Raw genomic sequence first — 13,648 nt, 5'->3', positions numbered from 1 at the left:
GAGGGACAGAGCAGCTGCCCTCACTCTGCACTGACCCACAGGCATCCTCTGGTCTCGCAGGACTCGCTCTGTTCTCCCTGAGTGCAGCAGAAATGCTGAGGGTTTCTGACACCCAACAACACTCTCCAGGGAAGTTGCAGGAAGCTGCAAAAAAACAAGCCTCTCAAACTGCCTTGTTCCGTCCTGGTTCATTATCTCTAGGAGAGCAGATGCTGACAGTCCCTCCTGCACCAGGAACGGGTCCATCTGACACAGCTGAACCCCAGGTCTGTCCCCTGCCCCCCGTTCCCATGACCCCTGCTGCAGAGCAGGGCTGACTCCTGGGCAGCCAGTGGGCACAGGCTGAAGGAAGGTCTGGAAAAGGACAAGGGGTGTGGAGCGGGGGGAGGGGGTATGTGATTTTGCTCAGAGAAGTTTCTCCTAAATTGTCACTTTCTTTTGCTCCTGTGACAGTGCCCCATGCTCATCAGCAAATGTCCAACAGCAGCTCCATCATCCAGTTCCTCCTCCTGGCGTTCACAGACACACGGGAGCTGCAGCTCTTGCACTTCTGGCTCTTCCTGGGCATCTACCTGGCTGCCCTCCTGGGCAACGGCCTCATCATCACCACCATAGCCTGTGACCAGCACCTCCACACCCCCATGTACTTCTTCCTGCTCAACCTCGCCCTCCTTGACCTGGGCTGCATCTCCACCATTGTCCCCAAGTCCATGGCCAATTCCCTCTGGGACACAAGGGCCATTTCTTATATGGAATGTGCTGCCCAAATCTTTTGCTTTGTCTTTCTCATTTTGGCAGAGTTCTATCTGCTCACCGTCATGTCCTACGACCGCTACATTGCCATCTGCAAACCCCTGCACTACGGGACCCTCCTGGGCAGCAGAGCTTGTGTCCACATGGCAGCAGCCGCCTGGGCCACTGGGTTTCTCAATGCTCTGCTGCACACGGCCAATACATTTTCACTGCCACTGTGCAAGGGCAATGCCCTGCACCAGTTCTTCTGTGAAATCCCCCACATCCTCAAGCTCTCCTGCTCACAGTCCTACTTTAGGGAAGCTGGTCTTCTTGTGGTTAGTGTCTGTTTATCATTTGGGTGTTTTGTGTTCATTGTACTGTCCTATGTGCAGATCTTGAGGGCCGTGCTGAGGATCCCCTCTGAGCAGGGACGGCACAAAGCCTTTGCCACGTGCCTCCCTCACCTGGCCGTGGTCTCCCTGTTCCTCAGCACTGCCATGTTTGCCTACCTGAAGCCCCCCTCCATCTCCTCCCCATCCCTGGACCTGGTGGTGTCTGTTCTATACGCATTGGTGCTTCCAGCAGTGAACCCCCTCATCTACAGCATGAGGAACCAGGAGCTCAAGGAGTCCATTAGGAAAGTGTTTTCATGGGCGTTTGTCAATACTGACCATCTTTCCATCACTGTCCACAAATGATGTCTAATTGTATCCCAATGCAGGCCTGTACCCTGTTTTATCCCTTTTACTTTGTTAGCATTACCACTATTGTTATTTATGGTTATTATGTTGGTACATAACTGTTCATGTTTAGCTCACTATCCTGAATAATGAACCCATTATAAATAGTTTTAAAACACCTGAAAGCTGTATAAATCTTTTTCTAACACTGTGTCAGAGCTTAGTCTCCCATAGCATCTCTGTAACAAAATGACATCTCCAGAGTGCAGTTCCTCAAGATTTGGTTGTTCTTCCAAAGCTGTTTTCAACAACAGGCCCAGGAATTTCCCTCAAAAGGGCCTGAGGAAAAAGCTCGATGCCACCTTGGAAGCTGATTCACAACAAAGGTGTGATTTAAGACACAACCCTTGCTGTCTGTTGACAGTGGAGATGGGGAGTGGTCATGAGATACAGCCTCACTGGGCTGTCCCAGTGCATGATGGGGCAGAGGACAATCCTCCAGGAGAGGAATCTGGAGCTGCCCGAGAGCCCATGAGATACACACGGACCGGCTGTGCCTGAGATGGGCAGTGACAGGACCCCACAGAGTGAGACATGGCCCAAGGTGGAGTCATCCAAGGGAAAGCACTAAACGCAGGTATCTGCAGGGAAACAAAGATGGGCACAGACAATCTGACACAGACCAACTCCAACAGGCAACAGCACCCTCACAGCCACCACACCAACAGCAGCACTTACACAACCATGAGCAACACAACTGACCCTGTCCTGTTGCCCCTCTCAGACTGATCTGGTGTGAAAGTTGCACGAGTGGTCTGTACATCCTGGGTAGAACCTACCTGCAGTTTCACACACCCCTGTGGTCCCTCCAGTGTGGACCTGGGGTTTGGGTCAGCCCAGACTCAGAGATATTACCCACTTGGACATTCCAACCCTGGGGTTCTCCAGATCCTGGTGTCCTCCTCCTCCTTGCTAGCCTCACTTAGAATTGACCAAGAAGGTGTGTACGTGCCATCACACCCAAACGCACACACAATAGTGAGCCCACTCACACAGCAAAGAGCCAGGAGCAGAGTTTAATTAGTTTTGTAGTTTAACCCTGACAAGCAGCTCAGCACCACATAGTCTGTCACTCACTGCCCCACAGCAGGATGAGGCGGAGGATCGGAAACACAAAAGAAAACTCGTGGGTTGAGATAAAGACGGTTTTACAGGCAAAGCAAAATCTATGTATGTAATCAAAGAAAACTAAGGAATTCATTCACTGCATCATCGGCAGGAGGGTTTTCAGCCATCTTCAGAAAAGCCGGGCTCCATCACATGTAATGGTTACTTGGGCAGACAAACGCCATCACGCCGAATCTCCTCCCCTCCCTTCTTCTCCCAGATTTTATTGTTGACCATGCTATCCTATGTTGTGGAACATCCCTTTGGTCAGTTTGGTTCAGCTGTCCCAGCCATGTCCCCTCCCAATTTCTTGTGCACCCACAGCCCCCATGCTGGTGTGATTGGTGTGAGAAGCAGAAAAATCCCTGATACTGTGCAAGCACTGCTCAGCAATGACTGAAACATTGGGGTGGGACAAACAGTATTTACATCACAAATGTAAAATGGACTCATACAAGTTGCTATGATAAGTAACTCTATCCCAACTGAAACCAGTATGATAAGCAGGACAGACCATGGTGATCAAGCACAGGGTTTGGCCAGAACAGCACTGACCAGCCACCTCCACATGGGCAGCTGGTCCCTTGAATCCCCCTCCTCCCCACTCTTCCACAGGTGGCTAATTCCACGATCCAAATTTCTCTGCCCCGATCTCCTCACAATTCATAACCATCATCAGTTACTTTTTCCCCAGTGGGCTCCGGTTTTCTCCACTTGCACTCAAATTTGATAGTTTGGAATCCATTGCCTTGGTCCTCTGGGACTTCGGTGGCATCACTGGTGGCTCCTCCAGGCACTGATGGCCTTGCAAGACTTGACTGCCCAGACAGTCCCCAGTGCTCCCCTCTGGGCAGTTTGGCCAACCTGGTCACATCTGCAGCCACCTGTGAGGCCCAGCTGGGACACATGGAGCTGCCCATACTGCTGGTTCCTTCTCACATCCCTCAGCTTCTCATGCATGTCCCACAGTTTCCCGTGGCATGTACAGGTGGTTTCAGCCCAGGGCAGGGCCTCCCCAGGGGCTCACTCATCTTTCTGCAGCCTTCCCGTCTGGTGTCCTTGATGACCTCATGATACCTGCCTACCTCTGGCCAATCACATTGCTGTCATGAGGTGACCTCACAAGTAACAATCTGGCCATGTTGGCTTTGTCCACATCTACCCCAGGTAACTGCAATAGAAGTGGCATCACAACCCACCTCCAGCCGTGTCATCTTCCCCTTCTCCTGCATCTCCCGTCTCCCAAGCTCTCAGCACTGCTGGGGGTGTTTCCCAGCATCCAGGTGACATCACCAGGCCTGTCTCACCACATGCCCAGTTGGGTTGTTTCCAAAGATGTGACTTCAAAATCCACCTCCCTCCCATGATGCACCTTGCATCATCCTCCTCTGGCACCAGGGGTCACCTCCCAGCCAACCTCCCAGACACTGCCCCTTTACCTGCCTCTCCTCTTTCCTACCCAGCACTGTCGTTTCTGCTGGGCAGGCAGCAACGTGCTCCCCATGGGGACTGCAGAGCCCTGGTGGGACAGCTCGGTGGTGGGAGGGCAGCCATGGGTGGGCAGGGCTCCTCAGGAAGGCAGGCGGGTGGATGAGGAGGTGGAGATGAGCTCTGTGCAGAGAGGAGCCTGGCGTGCACAGCACTTGCCTTGGAGGAAGCCTCATGGTCACAGGTCCTGGATTACATGGCAAGTTGGACCATCTCTCGGTCTGCTGGGAGGGCAGCAGGGCTGGGCACAAGCAACCCAGGAGGTTCCTGCAGGTGTGGAAGACAGCATTTTGAGACAAACACTGGATGAGCTGGCTAGGGCTGGTCTCTTACTGACAGACAAGGTGGATCAGGCTGGGGATCTAAGGATGAGGGTGGCCATGGCTGCAGTGACTGTGAGATGGTGGAGAAGCAGGGCAACTGCAGAACAACAGTGCAGTCCTGCAGGAGAGCTGATTTCAGTTACCGGAGGATCTCCTTGGGCTGTCCTGGAGAACAAAGGGGCTGTTAAACTCTCTTGGATATTCAGGGACAACATCCTCAAAGCCCAGGAAGAAGCCAATCTGATGGTCAGGGAGTTGAGCAGGGCCTGGCAAGAGGTCAGCATGGGTGAACATTGACCCGCTGCCTTAGGAGATCAAACAGCAGAAGGACGTGCAGGGAGGCTGGAGGGGAACAGGCTGCCCAGGAGACAGACAGACAGACAGCTGGCCTGGGGGTGCAGGGATGGAGCCAGCAAAGCCAACGCTGAGCAGTGGCTGAAATGGCCATGCAAGGAGAGCGCACCCAGGAGGGCTTCTCCAAAGATATTGTCAGCGCAAGGAAGGCAGCTGAGGGAACCCTGGTCCCAGTGGCCAGTGGGGCAGGGGATGGAGTGACAAAGACAGTATCGAAACAGCAATTTCTCAGAAGAAAGATTCTTCCTTTGAGAGTGCTGGTAGGAAATGTGTTTTGCTGAGTAGCTGGATGCACCTATGCATTTTACTATACATTTACCTCTACATAAATATTTCTTTTTCCTTATACTCACATAGAAGACAGATAACACAGATCTGTTGAGGTCACTGTCGACATGACCATGTGAAAAGAGAACAGTTCAATTAACCTTTTAATCCTTCTTTCCTCCATCAGGCAAGAGTGGCCAACAGCTTCGAGCATGACTCACGCCGTGCCAAGAGTAAAAAGTGGCATTGACAGTCCAGGGCAGTGGATTTTTTGGTGCCTTTGACTCTGTGCAAGACACAAGGATTATCTTTCTTAATGCTGTAGGCTTTGGTAGGACAGAAATCTAGAGAACATTTTCTAAAAATGGAGGGAAAAAGAAACAAAATGAAAGATGTAGAGTGAAGGAAATGTCTTCTTGCAACTTTAAGCATCAAACGTTGTTGGTGTTGTAATTCTCCTGTCTTTGTTTTGATACTTTAAATACCAGTGTTTTCCCATGACATCATAATGACACTATTTTGGATGTGCATTAAGAGCAAGAAGAGAACTTCTCTTCTTCCACAAGATTTGCCTTGTCAGCACTCTGTTAGGCTGTGCATCTGATCTCCCTTATCGTTCAGGTATTTCCTCTGCCCTAACTAAACTGACCATGTCTGAAGTCCCATTTCCAGCAGCTGATCTGCACACAAGCACTTGCGATCGGTCTCTGGATTTCCCTTCCCCTTACTCTTTGATCACTCAGACACTTGTTAACAATCCAGTTGCTGCTTTCAGCTTCACGGACTTAAAAGCTTCCTTGTCTTTCAGTAGTCTGTCTAATTCTGTCTTTAGCCAACTCTTTTATTGTGTTTATTTTCTAATTTCCTTTCTGTCTAAAACATTTCTTGCATGGTTATGCCTTGGAGAGAGTGAACCTCATTGGTGGCACTTTGTCCTAGGCATACAGTTGAGGAATGTGTTTTCTTTTAACCATGATTCTTATCAGTTTATTTTGTTTGTTCAAAAGTAAGGAGAAGTCCCTCTTTGCCTGTGTGCAGCCAGGTCTCCAAGGAGAGCAGGTGGGAGCTGGTGCAAAGGAGCTGGAACATCCAGCTGCAGGCTGCAGTGGAGAAGTCTGGGGTAAGGAAAAGGGATGCAAGTGCCAGGTGGCCAATGAGAGAAATGATGGGGCTGGGGAGGTGAGGAGCAAGGTTGTCCACATGGTGTCAGACCTCAAGGGACAGCTTCTCCAGCCAGTCCAGACCTCCTTAGGAGAGACCCTGGATCAATATCAGATAATGCTGCAATCACCTCTTCTCCACACTGAAAAATAATAAACTATATCCTTTACCAAAAAAAAAAAAAAAGTCATTTTTATTAGAAGGTTTTTGAAATCACTCTCCATAACTACAGTAGGAAATGTCTCTAATTAACTGTACAAGACTAGAAGGAAATTACAAGGAGACATGGTTTCTTAGAGCTTTCTTCAGTGTGATGAGCCCCATGGTGCATTTGGTGCTAAATCCTTGAACCTCAGGTGCTGAGAGGAGATCGCACAAACCTTTCCAGAAGTCAACGTCAGAAGAAAAAAGTACTAAGTCCCTTGAAGTATTAATGAGTTCCACTGAGGGCAAGTACCAGCAAAGCCTCCCCAGGGACTCGTTAGAGCAGAGAATTGGAGGCCATGCTGGCAGATAAACAAAGGGTCATGTGCAGGCAGCTGAGGTGCTGAGAAAACCCTGGGTTTGTTGGACGAAGCAGAGAGGCCAAGGCCTGACCCCCAGCCCCTGGGAAGGCAGATCCTGTCCCTCACCCGTTGCTCAGGGCTCTTCCTGGGGCAGGGAGATGTGGGCTGTGTGATGCTGAGTGAAGGACAATGGTGTGACAGTTCCCAGCCTTACTGGGGTGTGCAAGGAGGCCATGGGGTGCCCCAGTGCCTGAGGACAACATGGCTCCTCATAGGCCTTGGTGGCAGAGACGATTGCCATAGGCAAGGGGACAAAGACTTGGGTTCTCTTGGTGACATCCAGCCTTGCCAGTGCCCTTTGCCATCTCCACCATGGGTTGTCCTCCACTGTCCCACAGCTGCTTCTGTTTCCCTGCAGGCTGTAGACACCCATCTCACTTCCTCCCCTTGCTCTCACCCTGGTGTTTCCATACATTGGCTGATGTGTCTCCACTCTCATGCTCTGTTCCTTGAAACACAAGGAGACGGACTGATCTCATGCTCCTTCTGGATGATTTCTCATATCGCAGCACCACCCTTTGAGTGACATTTCTTCCTCCTCATGTCCATTCCAAGCTGCACTGTGTGGCAGTGTTTCTCTCTGCTGGAGAAAGGAGGATCCTGAAAACTACTGACCTGTCAGCCTCTGACCTGTGCCTGGGAAGATCATGGAACAGATCCTCCTAGAAGCTGTGCTAAGGCACAAGGAATGGTGACTCAACCAGTTCCCTGGGCAGCCTGTTCCACTGCTTCACAACCTTTCCCATGAAGAAATGTCTCCTAATATCAATTCTGAACCTTCCCTGGCACAAGCTGAGGCCATTTCCTCTCATCCTATCACTTGCAACTCAGGAGAACAACAACACCCTCCATGCTACAACCTCTTTTCAGGTAGTTGTAGAGAGTGAAAAGGTCTCCCCTCAGTCTCCTTTTCTCCAGGCTAAACACCCCGGGGTCCCTCAGCATCTCCTCAGAAGACTTGTGCTCCAGATCCTCAACAGCCTTGTCCCCTCCTCTGCACTCACTCCAGCACCTCAAGGTCTTTCCTACAGTGAGGAACCCAAAACCGAACTGAGGATTCGAGTTGTGGCCTCACCAGCGCTGAGTACAAGGGAATGATCACTGCCCCAGTTCTGCCCGCTACACTATTCTTGATGCACACCAGGAGGCCATTGGCCTTTTTGGCCACCTGGGCACACGCTGGCTCATGTTCAACTGCTGTCAATCAACACCCCCAAGTCTTTTTCCACCAGGCAGCTTTTCAGCCACTCTTCCCCAAGCCCGTATTGTTGCAGGGGATTGTTATGACCCAAGTGCAGGACCCGGCGCTTGGCCTTGTTGAATCTCATACAATTGGCCTCAGTCAGGCAAGATCCCTCTGTATGGCCTTCCTGTCCTCCAGTAGATCAACACTCCCACCCAATTTCGTGTCATCTGCAAACTTACTAAGGGTGCACTCGATCCCCTCATCCAGATCATTGACAAAGAGATTAAACAGAACTGGCCCCAATACTGAGCCCTGGGGACACCACTCATGACCGGCCGCCAACTGGGTTTGGCTCCGTTCACCACAACTCTTTGGGCCCGGCCCTCCAGCCAGTTCTTTATCCATTGCAGATACACCATCCAGGCCATGAGCTGCAGCTTCTCCAGGAGATGCTGTGGGATACGGTGTCAAAGGCTTTACTGACGTCTAAGTGCACAACATCCACAGCCTGTGTGGCGGATTCACTCCCCCACAACAGACTTTCCCTCATCTGCTAAGCCGGTCACCTTGTCACAGGACGAGATCAGGTTGGTCAGGCAGGACCTGCCTTTCATAAAGCCATGCTGATTGGGCCCGATTGCTCGTCTCGTATGTGTGACCTCCCAGTCCCTTTCCCAGCCCTGTTCCTGCTGTTGGCCTGTCCCCTGCAGAGGCACAAGTGACTCACAGTCCCCTCCACAGCCATTGGCTTCCTGCTGGACTATGAGTTCCTGAGACACAGCTGAGCACATGACATCGGACGCAGCCATCGCCCTCCTTGTGCTCCAGTGTGTGAGCAGGTAAAACTAAGCTGGTTTCATCAAATATATCTAACAGATTTCCTATCAAGGGTTTGAGTGGAGAAACGTTCCTCAGAGGAGCTGCTGTATTTACACTGGGGCATTTTATATCTCTGCTTCTGTCTCTTTTTTTTCTTCTTCCTCTGTCTATTCTGTCTTGAAAGAGCTCTCCAAGGAAAAGATTCATGGAATCCTACAATAACACAGGTTGGAAGAGACCCCTGAACACCATCTCTGTCCCACTGACCTTTATGGATCCCTAATGAATATCTGAAAGCATTTGCGCTCCCTTGGGTTCATCTCACCACATGCACACAGTGGACATGCACATGATGTGTATGTTTGCAACTCATCTGTACAATGAAAACATGGGCTTTTGACCTAGTATTTCATAGAATGATAGAATGTCCTGAGTGGGAAGGGACCCACAAGGATCACAGAATCACAGAATCGCAGAATGTTGGGGATTTAAAGGGACCTCAAAAGATCATCTAGTCCAATCCCCGTGCTGGAGCAGGAACACCCACGTGAGGTTACATAGGAACCAGGCGGGTTTTGAATGTCTGCAGAGAAGGAGACTCCACAACCTCCCTGGGCAGCCTGTTCCAGGCCCTGTCACCCTCATTCTGAAAAAGTTTCTTCTCATATTGAAGTGGAACCTCTTGTGTTCCAGGATCATTGAGTCCAACTCCTGTCCCTGCACAGGACAACCTCACAGTTCACACCATGTGTCTGAGGATGTTGCCCCGTTTCTTCTTGATCACTGTCAGACTTGGGGCCGTGACACCTCCCTGGGGAGCCTGTTCAGTGTCCAGCACCTCTGGGTGAAGAACCTTTTCCTCATGTCCAATTCACCCTCCCCCGGCACATCTTCCTGCCATTCCCTTGGGTTCTGTCACTGGTCACCAGAGAGAAGAGCTCAGTACCTACCCTTCCTTCTCCCCTTGTGAGGAAGCTGTAGCCACCATGAGGTCTCCTTTTAGTGTTTTCCTCAGCTCTGATGGTGAGAAACCCCTTGGTTTGCTTTCTGAAGCAGAAAGGAGAAGCCATGACCTCCAGGCAATGGGAAGGGGGATCCTGTCCCTCACACACGGCTCAGGGCTCTTCCTGGGACCATGGGATGTGGGTGTGCAAGGCCGAGGGAAGGACGACGCTGGTACAGCACCTTCCAGCTTCCCCATGGGGCTGCAAGGAGGCAACGAGGCCCCAGTGCCATGAGGACAACATGTCTTCTCCCAGGCCTCAGTGGCAGAGACAACTGCCATGGCCAAGGGGACAGAGACCTGGGTTCTGTTGGTGCCTTGAGCCCCTCCAGCGCCCTTTGCCATCTCCATCACAGGCTGTTCTACACAGTCCTACACCTGCCCCTCTTTCCCTGCAGGCTGCAGACACCCATCTGCTTCCCCACCTGCTCTCACCCCAGCATTTCTGTCCCTTCACTGATGTGTCTGCACCCTCACTGGCTGTTCTTTGGAACACAAACCATGGGCTGATCCAGCTCCCTCTGGGTGACCTCTTGCACCACAGCACTGCCCTTCCAGTGACATTTTTTCCTCCTGATATCCAGTCTCCACTTCCCAATCTGCACTTGGTAGCTTTTTTTTTCCTCTCCTGGTTGTTCCTAGTACTTGGGAAAGCTATACCACCTCAGAAACTGCCCATCAAGCAGCGAACCCTACCTGTTAGTCTTCTTGTGGTCTTCCACTAGACCAGAGAGAAGTAACCTCACCATGACTGCTGCTGGACCTTCAGCTTCTCTGATAGACATGAGCATGTCCCTGTTTCTGTCCTATTGTGTTCTCAGGTGGGATGGACATGACAACCTGTCTCCAAGGCCTCTTCCTGGGTAGGGGCTGTGGGTACTTATGCAGAGGTTCTTTCCCAGCCACGTTCCTGCTGCTGGGCTGTCACCTCCAGAGACAGAACTGACCTCACTGTCCCCTTCACAGTCACATACTGCTTACTGGATTATGAGTGTCTGAGGCACAGCTGATGTCATAACACACCATACCCATCCATAAAACGCCTATGGCCCAGGACCTGACCAGGTGAATGTATGTCTCTTCTATTAAACTTATCAAATATATTTCCTACTAACGATTTAAGTGGGGAAATATCCCAGTGCTGCATCTAGGCTGATTTCTCTGGTATGTAACATCCAACATGAAGTGAGCTCTAGACACTGTCTGCCCCACAGGCCTTCATGGAACCTCAAGGAATGGCTGTTTGTTTTCACCTGGGCTCATCTCACCTGAGGTTCCTCTCACCTCACATACATGACGTGCATGCTCACAGCTCATCTGTTCGATGAAAACCTCCTGTTGCCACTCCGAAGGGATGGGAGGTACCTCAGCCCTAAGGTGTGCCCCCCTGCTCTGTATTCGTCTGAGATGTCCCATGTCACGTGGAATGGACACAGGGAGGGATCTCAGTTCAAGGAAGCACATCCCAGTGCTGCATTCTGGTGGTTTCCCATGGGATGTTACTCTCAACATGAAGTGACCTCGAGACACTGTCTGTCCCATGGGCCTTCATGGAACCCCCTGGAATAACTGATGGCGTTTGTGCTCACTTGGGTTCATGTCAACTCGTGTACATTATGTGCATGCTCACATCTCATCTATACAATGCAAACTTGGACTGCTGAGCTACTCATTCAGTGTCCCTCCATGGAGGGAAGAACAACCTCTGTGAGCTGGGGTGAGAGGACAGGGCTGGAAATGTTGGTTGTGAGGGGCCAGTCCATGACGATGCCCTGGGGCAGCTTCCGTGGGGTGTCCAGTGCACAGGGGCACAGCCCAGCCCCTGCTCTGCTGGTCCTGCAGGTCTCTGGCAGGAGGCCTGGCTGTGAGAGGACACTGCTGAGTGCCCAGCCCTGCACACACACACTGTGCAGCTGTACACTGATGTTTCATCTGCCAGTTTCTTGGGCACATTCTTCAGAAAAGCTTTTGAAGAAGACCTAAACCTTCAGGCACTGTTCTCATGAGATCACTGTTCTTAATGGAAGGCGGCTCTGAGGCCAGCTCTGTCACAGCAGTGCCCATTGCCTGTCCCTGCCTGCGCTCACAGGACTGACACACAGCAGGACGGTGACCAGGCTGCCAGAGCACTCAGGCCTTGCACCAACACAAGGGATGAGAAGGAGAGTGTGGGAGTGGAACGAGAACAGCTCTGGAAGGCCAAGCGCTGGTACTCCCTGGCAGTGCTGCCAGGCTGGACTCTTTTCCCCTCCTCCCATGCACACAGGAACTGTCCCTGCAGCTCCAAATAGGCTTTGCAGGAAGGATATAGTGAAAAAAAGGTCACTACAGGACCCTTTATTTTATTTAAATACACACAGATCACGGCTCCTCATTTACACAGCCATTAGTTATAAAAGAAAAGCAGAAAGTGATTTAGAGAGGGGATGACATTATCACAATAAAGAAAACATCAATAACAACAGAAAATACAGATGAGAGACTGGACCTGTAACTAGTTACATTAAAACTGCTATGTAGTAGCAGATGGGTAGTTTCCTGCTTCAGAAAACACTAAGGTATGAGTTTCCACAGGGCATCCTTGAGCTCCTGGTTCCTCATGCTGTAGATGAGGGGGTTCACTGCTGGAGGCACCACTGAGTACAGAACAGACACCACCAGGTCCAGGGATGGGGAGGAAATGGAGGGGGGTTTCAGGTAGGCAAACATGCCAGTGCTGACATAGAGGGAAACCACGGCCAGGTGAGGGAGGCACGTGGAAAAGGCTTTGTGCCGTCCCTGCTCAGAGGGGATCCTCAGCACGGCCCTCAAGATCTGCACATAGGAGAAAAGAATGAAAATAAAACACCCAAATACTGCTAAGAGAGTAACCACAAGAAGCCCAAGTTCGCTGAGGTAGGAGTTCGAGCAGGAGAGCTTGAGGATCTGGGGGATTTCACAGAAGAACTGATCCACAGTATTACCATGGCAGAGTGGCAGTGAAAATGTATTGGCCGTGTGCAGCAGAGCAGTGAGAAACCCAGTGGCCCAGGCAGCTGCTGCCATGTGGACACAAGTTCTGCTGCCCAGGAGGGTCCCGTAGTGCAGGGGTTTGCAGATGGCAACGTAGCGGTCGTAGGACATGATGGTGAGAAGAGAATACTCTGCACCAAACAAGAAACATACAAAGAAGACCTGGGCAGCACATCCTGCAAAGGAAATGACGCTGGTATCCCAGAGTGAGCTGGCCATGGATTTGGGGACAGTGATGGAGATGGAGCCCAGGTCGAGGAGGGAGAGGTTGAGCAGGAAGAAGTACCTGGGGGTGTGGAGGTGCTGGTCACAGGCTATGGTGGTGATGATGAGGCCGTTGCCCAGGAGGGCAGCCAGGTAGATGCCCAGGAAGAGCCAGAAGTGCAAGAGCTGCAGCTCCCGTGTGTCTGTGAATGCCAGGAGGAGGAACTGGGTGATGGAGCTGCTGTTGGACATTTGCTGTTTGTTGGCATGTGGGCTCTGTTCAAAAAAAGAAAAAGCAACTTTAAATTAGGACAGACTCCTCTTAGCAAAGCCACACCATTTTTCATTGATATCAGCCCAACTGAAATGCATTTCCTTTCTCTGTTGTGTGCTGGCTGAGTGTGCTGTGCGCAGCGGGACCTCTGCCTGTGTGCTGCAAGCAGCCAGCTTTGATCTGCTGCAGGGGAGACAGGGGAGCTGGATTGTGACAGCTCCCATGTTCACATGGACAGATGTAATCCACCTTCAATGAAAAAGTTTAATATCCGTGCTCATGACTGTCAAGGGCTTGGGCTGCAGAGGAGACAATTACCATGTCTTTTCAAATATTTTATCTGTGCTTTTTTATTTTCCACCACCACATCAGGTGAGCAGGGGTTTTTTAGGGGGAGAAATCCTCTATT

The 13,648-nt window shown here is 51.1% G+C and overlaps 2 protein-coding genes across 2 annotated transcripts; one reads left to right on the top strand and one right to left on the bottom strand.

Moving 5' to 3' along the window:
• The first annotated feature begins 473 nt into the window (after positions 1-473).
• LOC135999540 (olfactory receptor 14J1-like) lies at positions 474-1,433 on the top strand. Its single transcript, XM_065653110.1, has one exon. It carries the CDS (start codon positions 474-476, stop codon positions 1,431-1,433), a length of 960 nt encoding a protein of 319 aa, XP_065509182.1.
• Positions 1,434-12,302: 10,869 nt separating this feature from the next.
• LOC135999390 (olfactory receptor 14J1-like) lies at positions 12,303-13,217 on the bottom strand. The gene has a single exon (XM_065652947.1). It carries the CDS (start codon positions 13,215-13,217, stop codon positions 12,303-12,305), a length of 915 nt encoding a protein of 304 aa, XP_065509019.1.
• Between the last annotated feature and the right edge of the window lie 431 nt (positions 13,218-13,648).

The sequence above is a fragment of the Caloenas nicobarica genome, chromosome 28, assembly GCF_036013445.1.
Source record: "Caloenas nicobarica isolate bCalNic1 chromosome 28, bCalNic1.hap1, whole genome shotgun sequence".
NCBI lineage: Eukaryota > Metazoa > Chordata > Aves > Columbiformes > Columbidae > Caloenas > Caloenas nicobarica.
Note: the sequence above shows the minus strand (reverse complement) of the source record. Positions and strands in the feature narration are given on the sequence as shown.

Excerpts from the sequence above, each read along its gene's own strand:
- LOC135999540 (XM_065653110.1), top strand. The coding sequence starts at position 474 with ATGTCCAACAGCAGCTCCATCATCCAGTTCCTCCTCCTGGCGTTCACA.
- LOC135999390 (XM_065652947.1), bottom strand. The coding sequence starts at position 13,217 with ATGTCCAACAGCAGCTCCATCACCCAGTTCCTCCTCCTGGCATTCACA.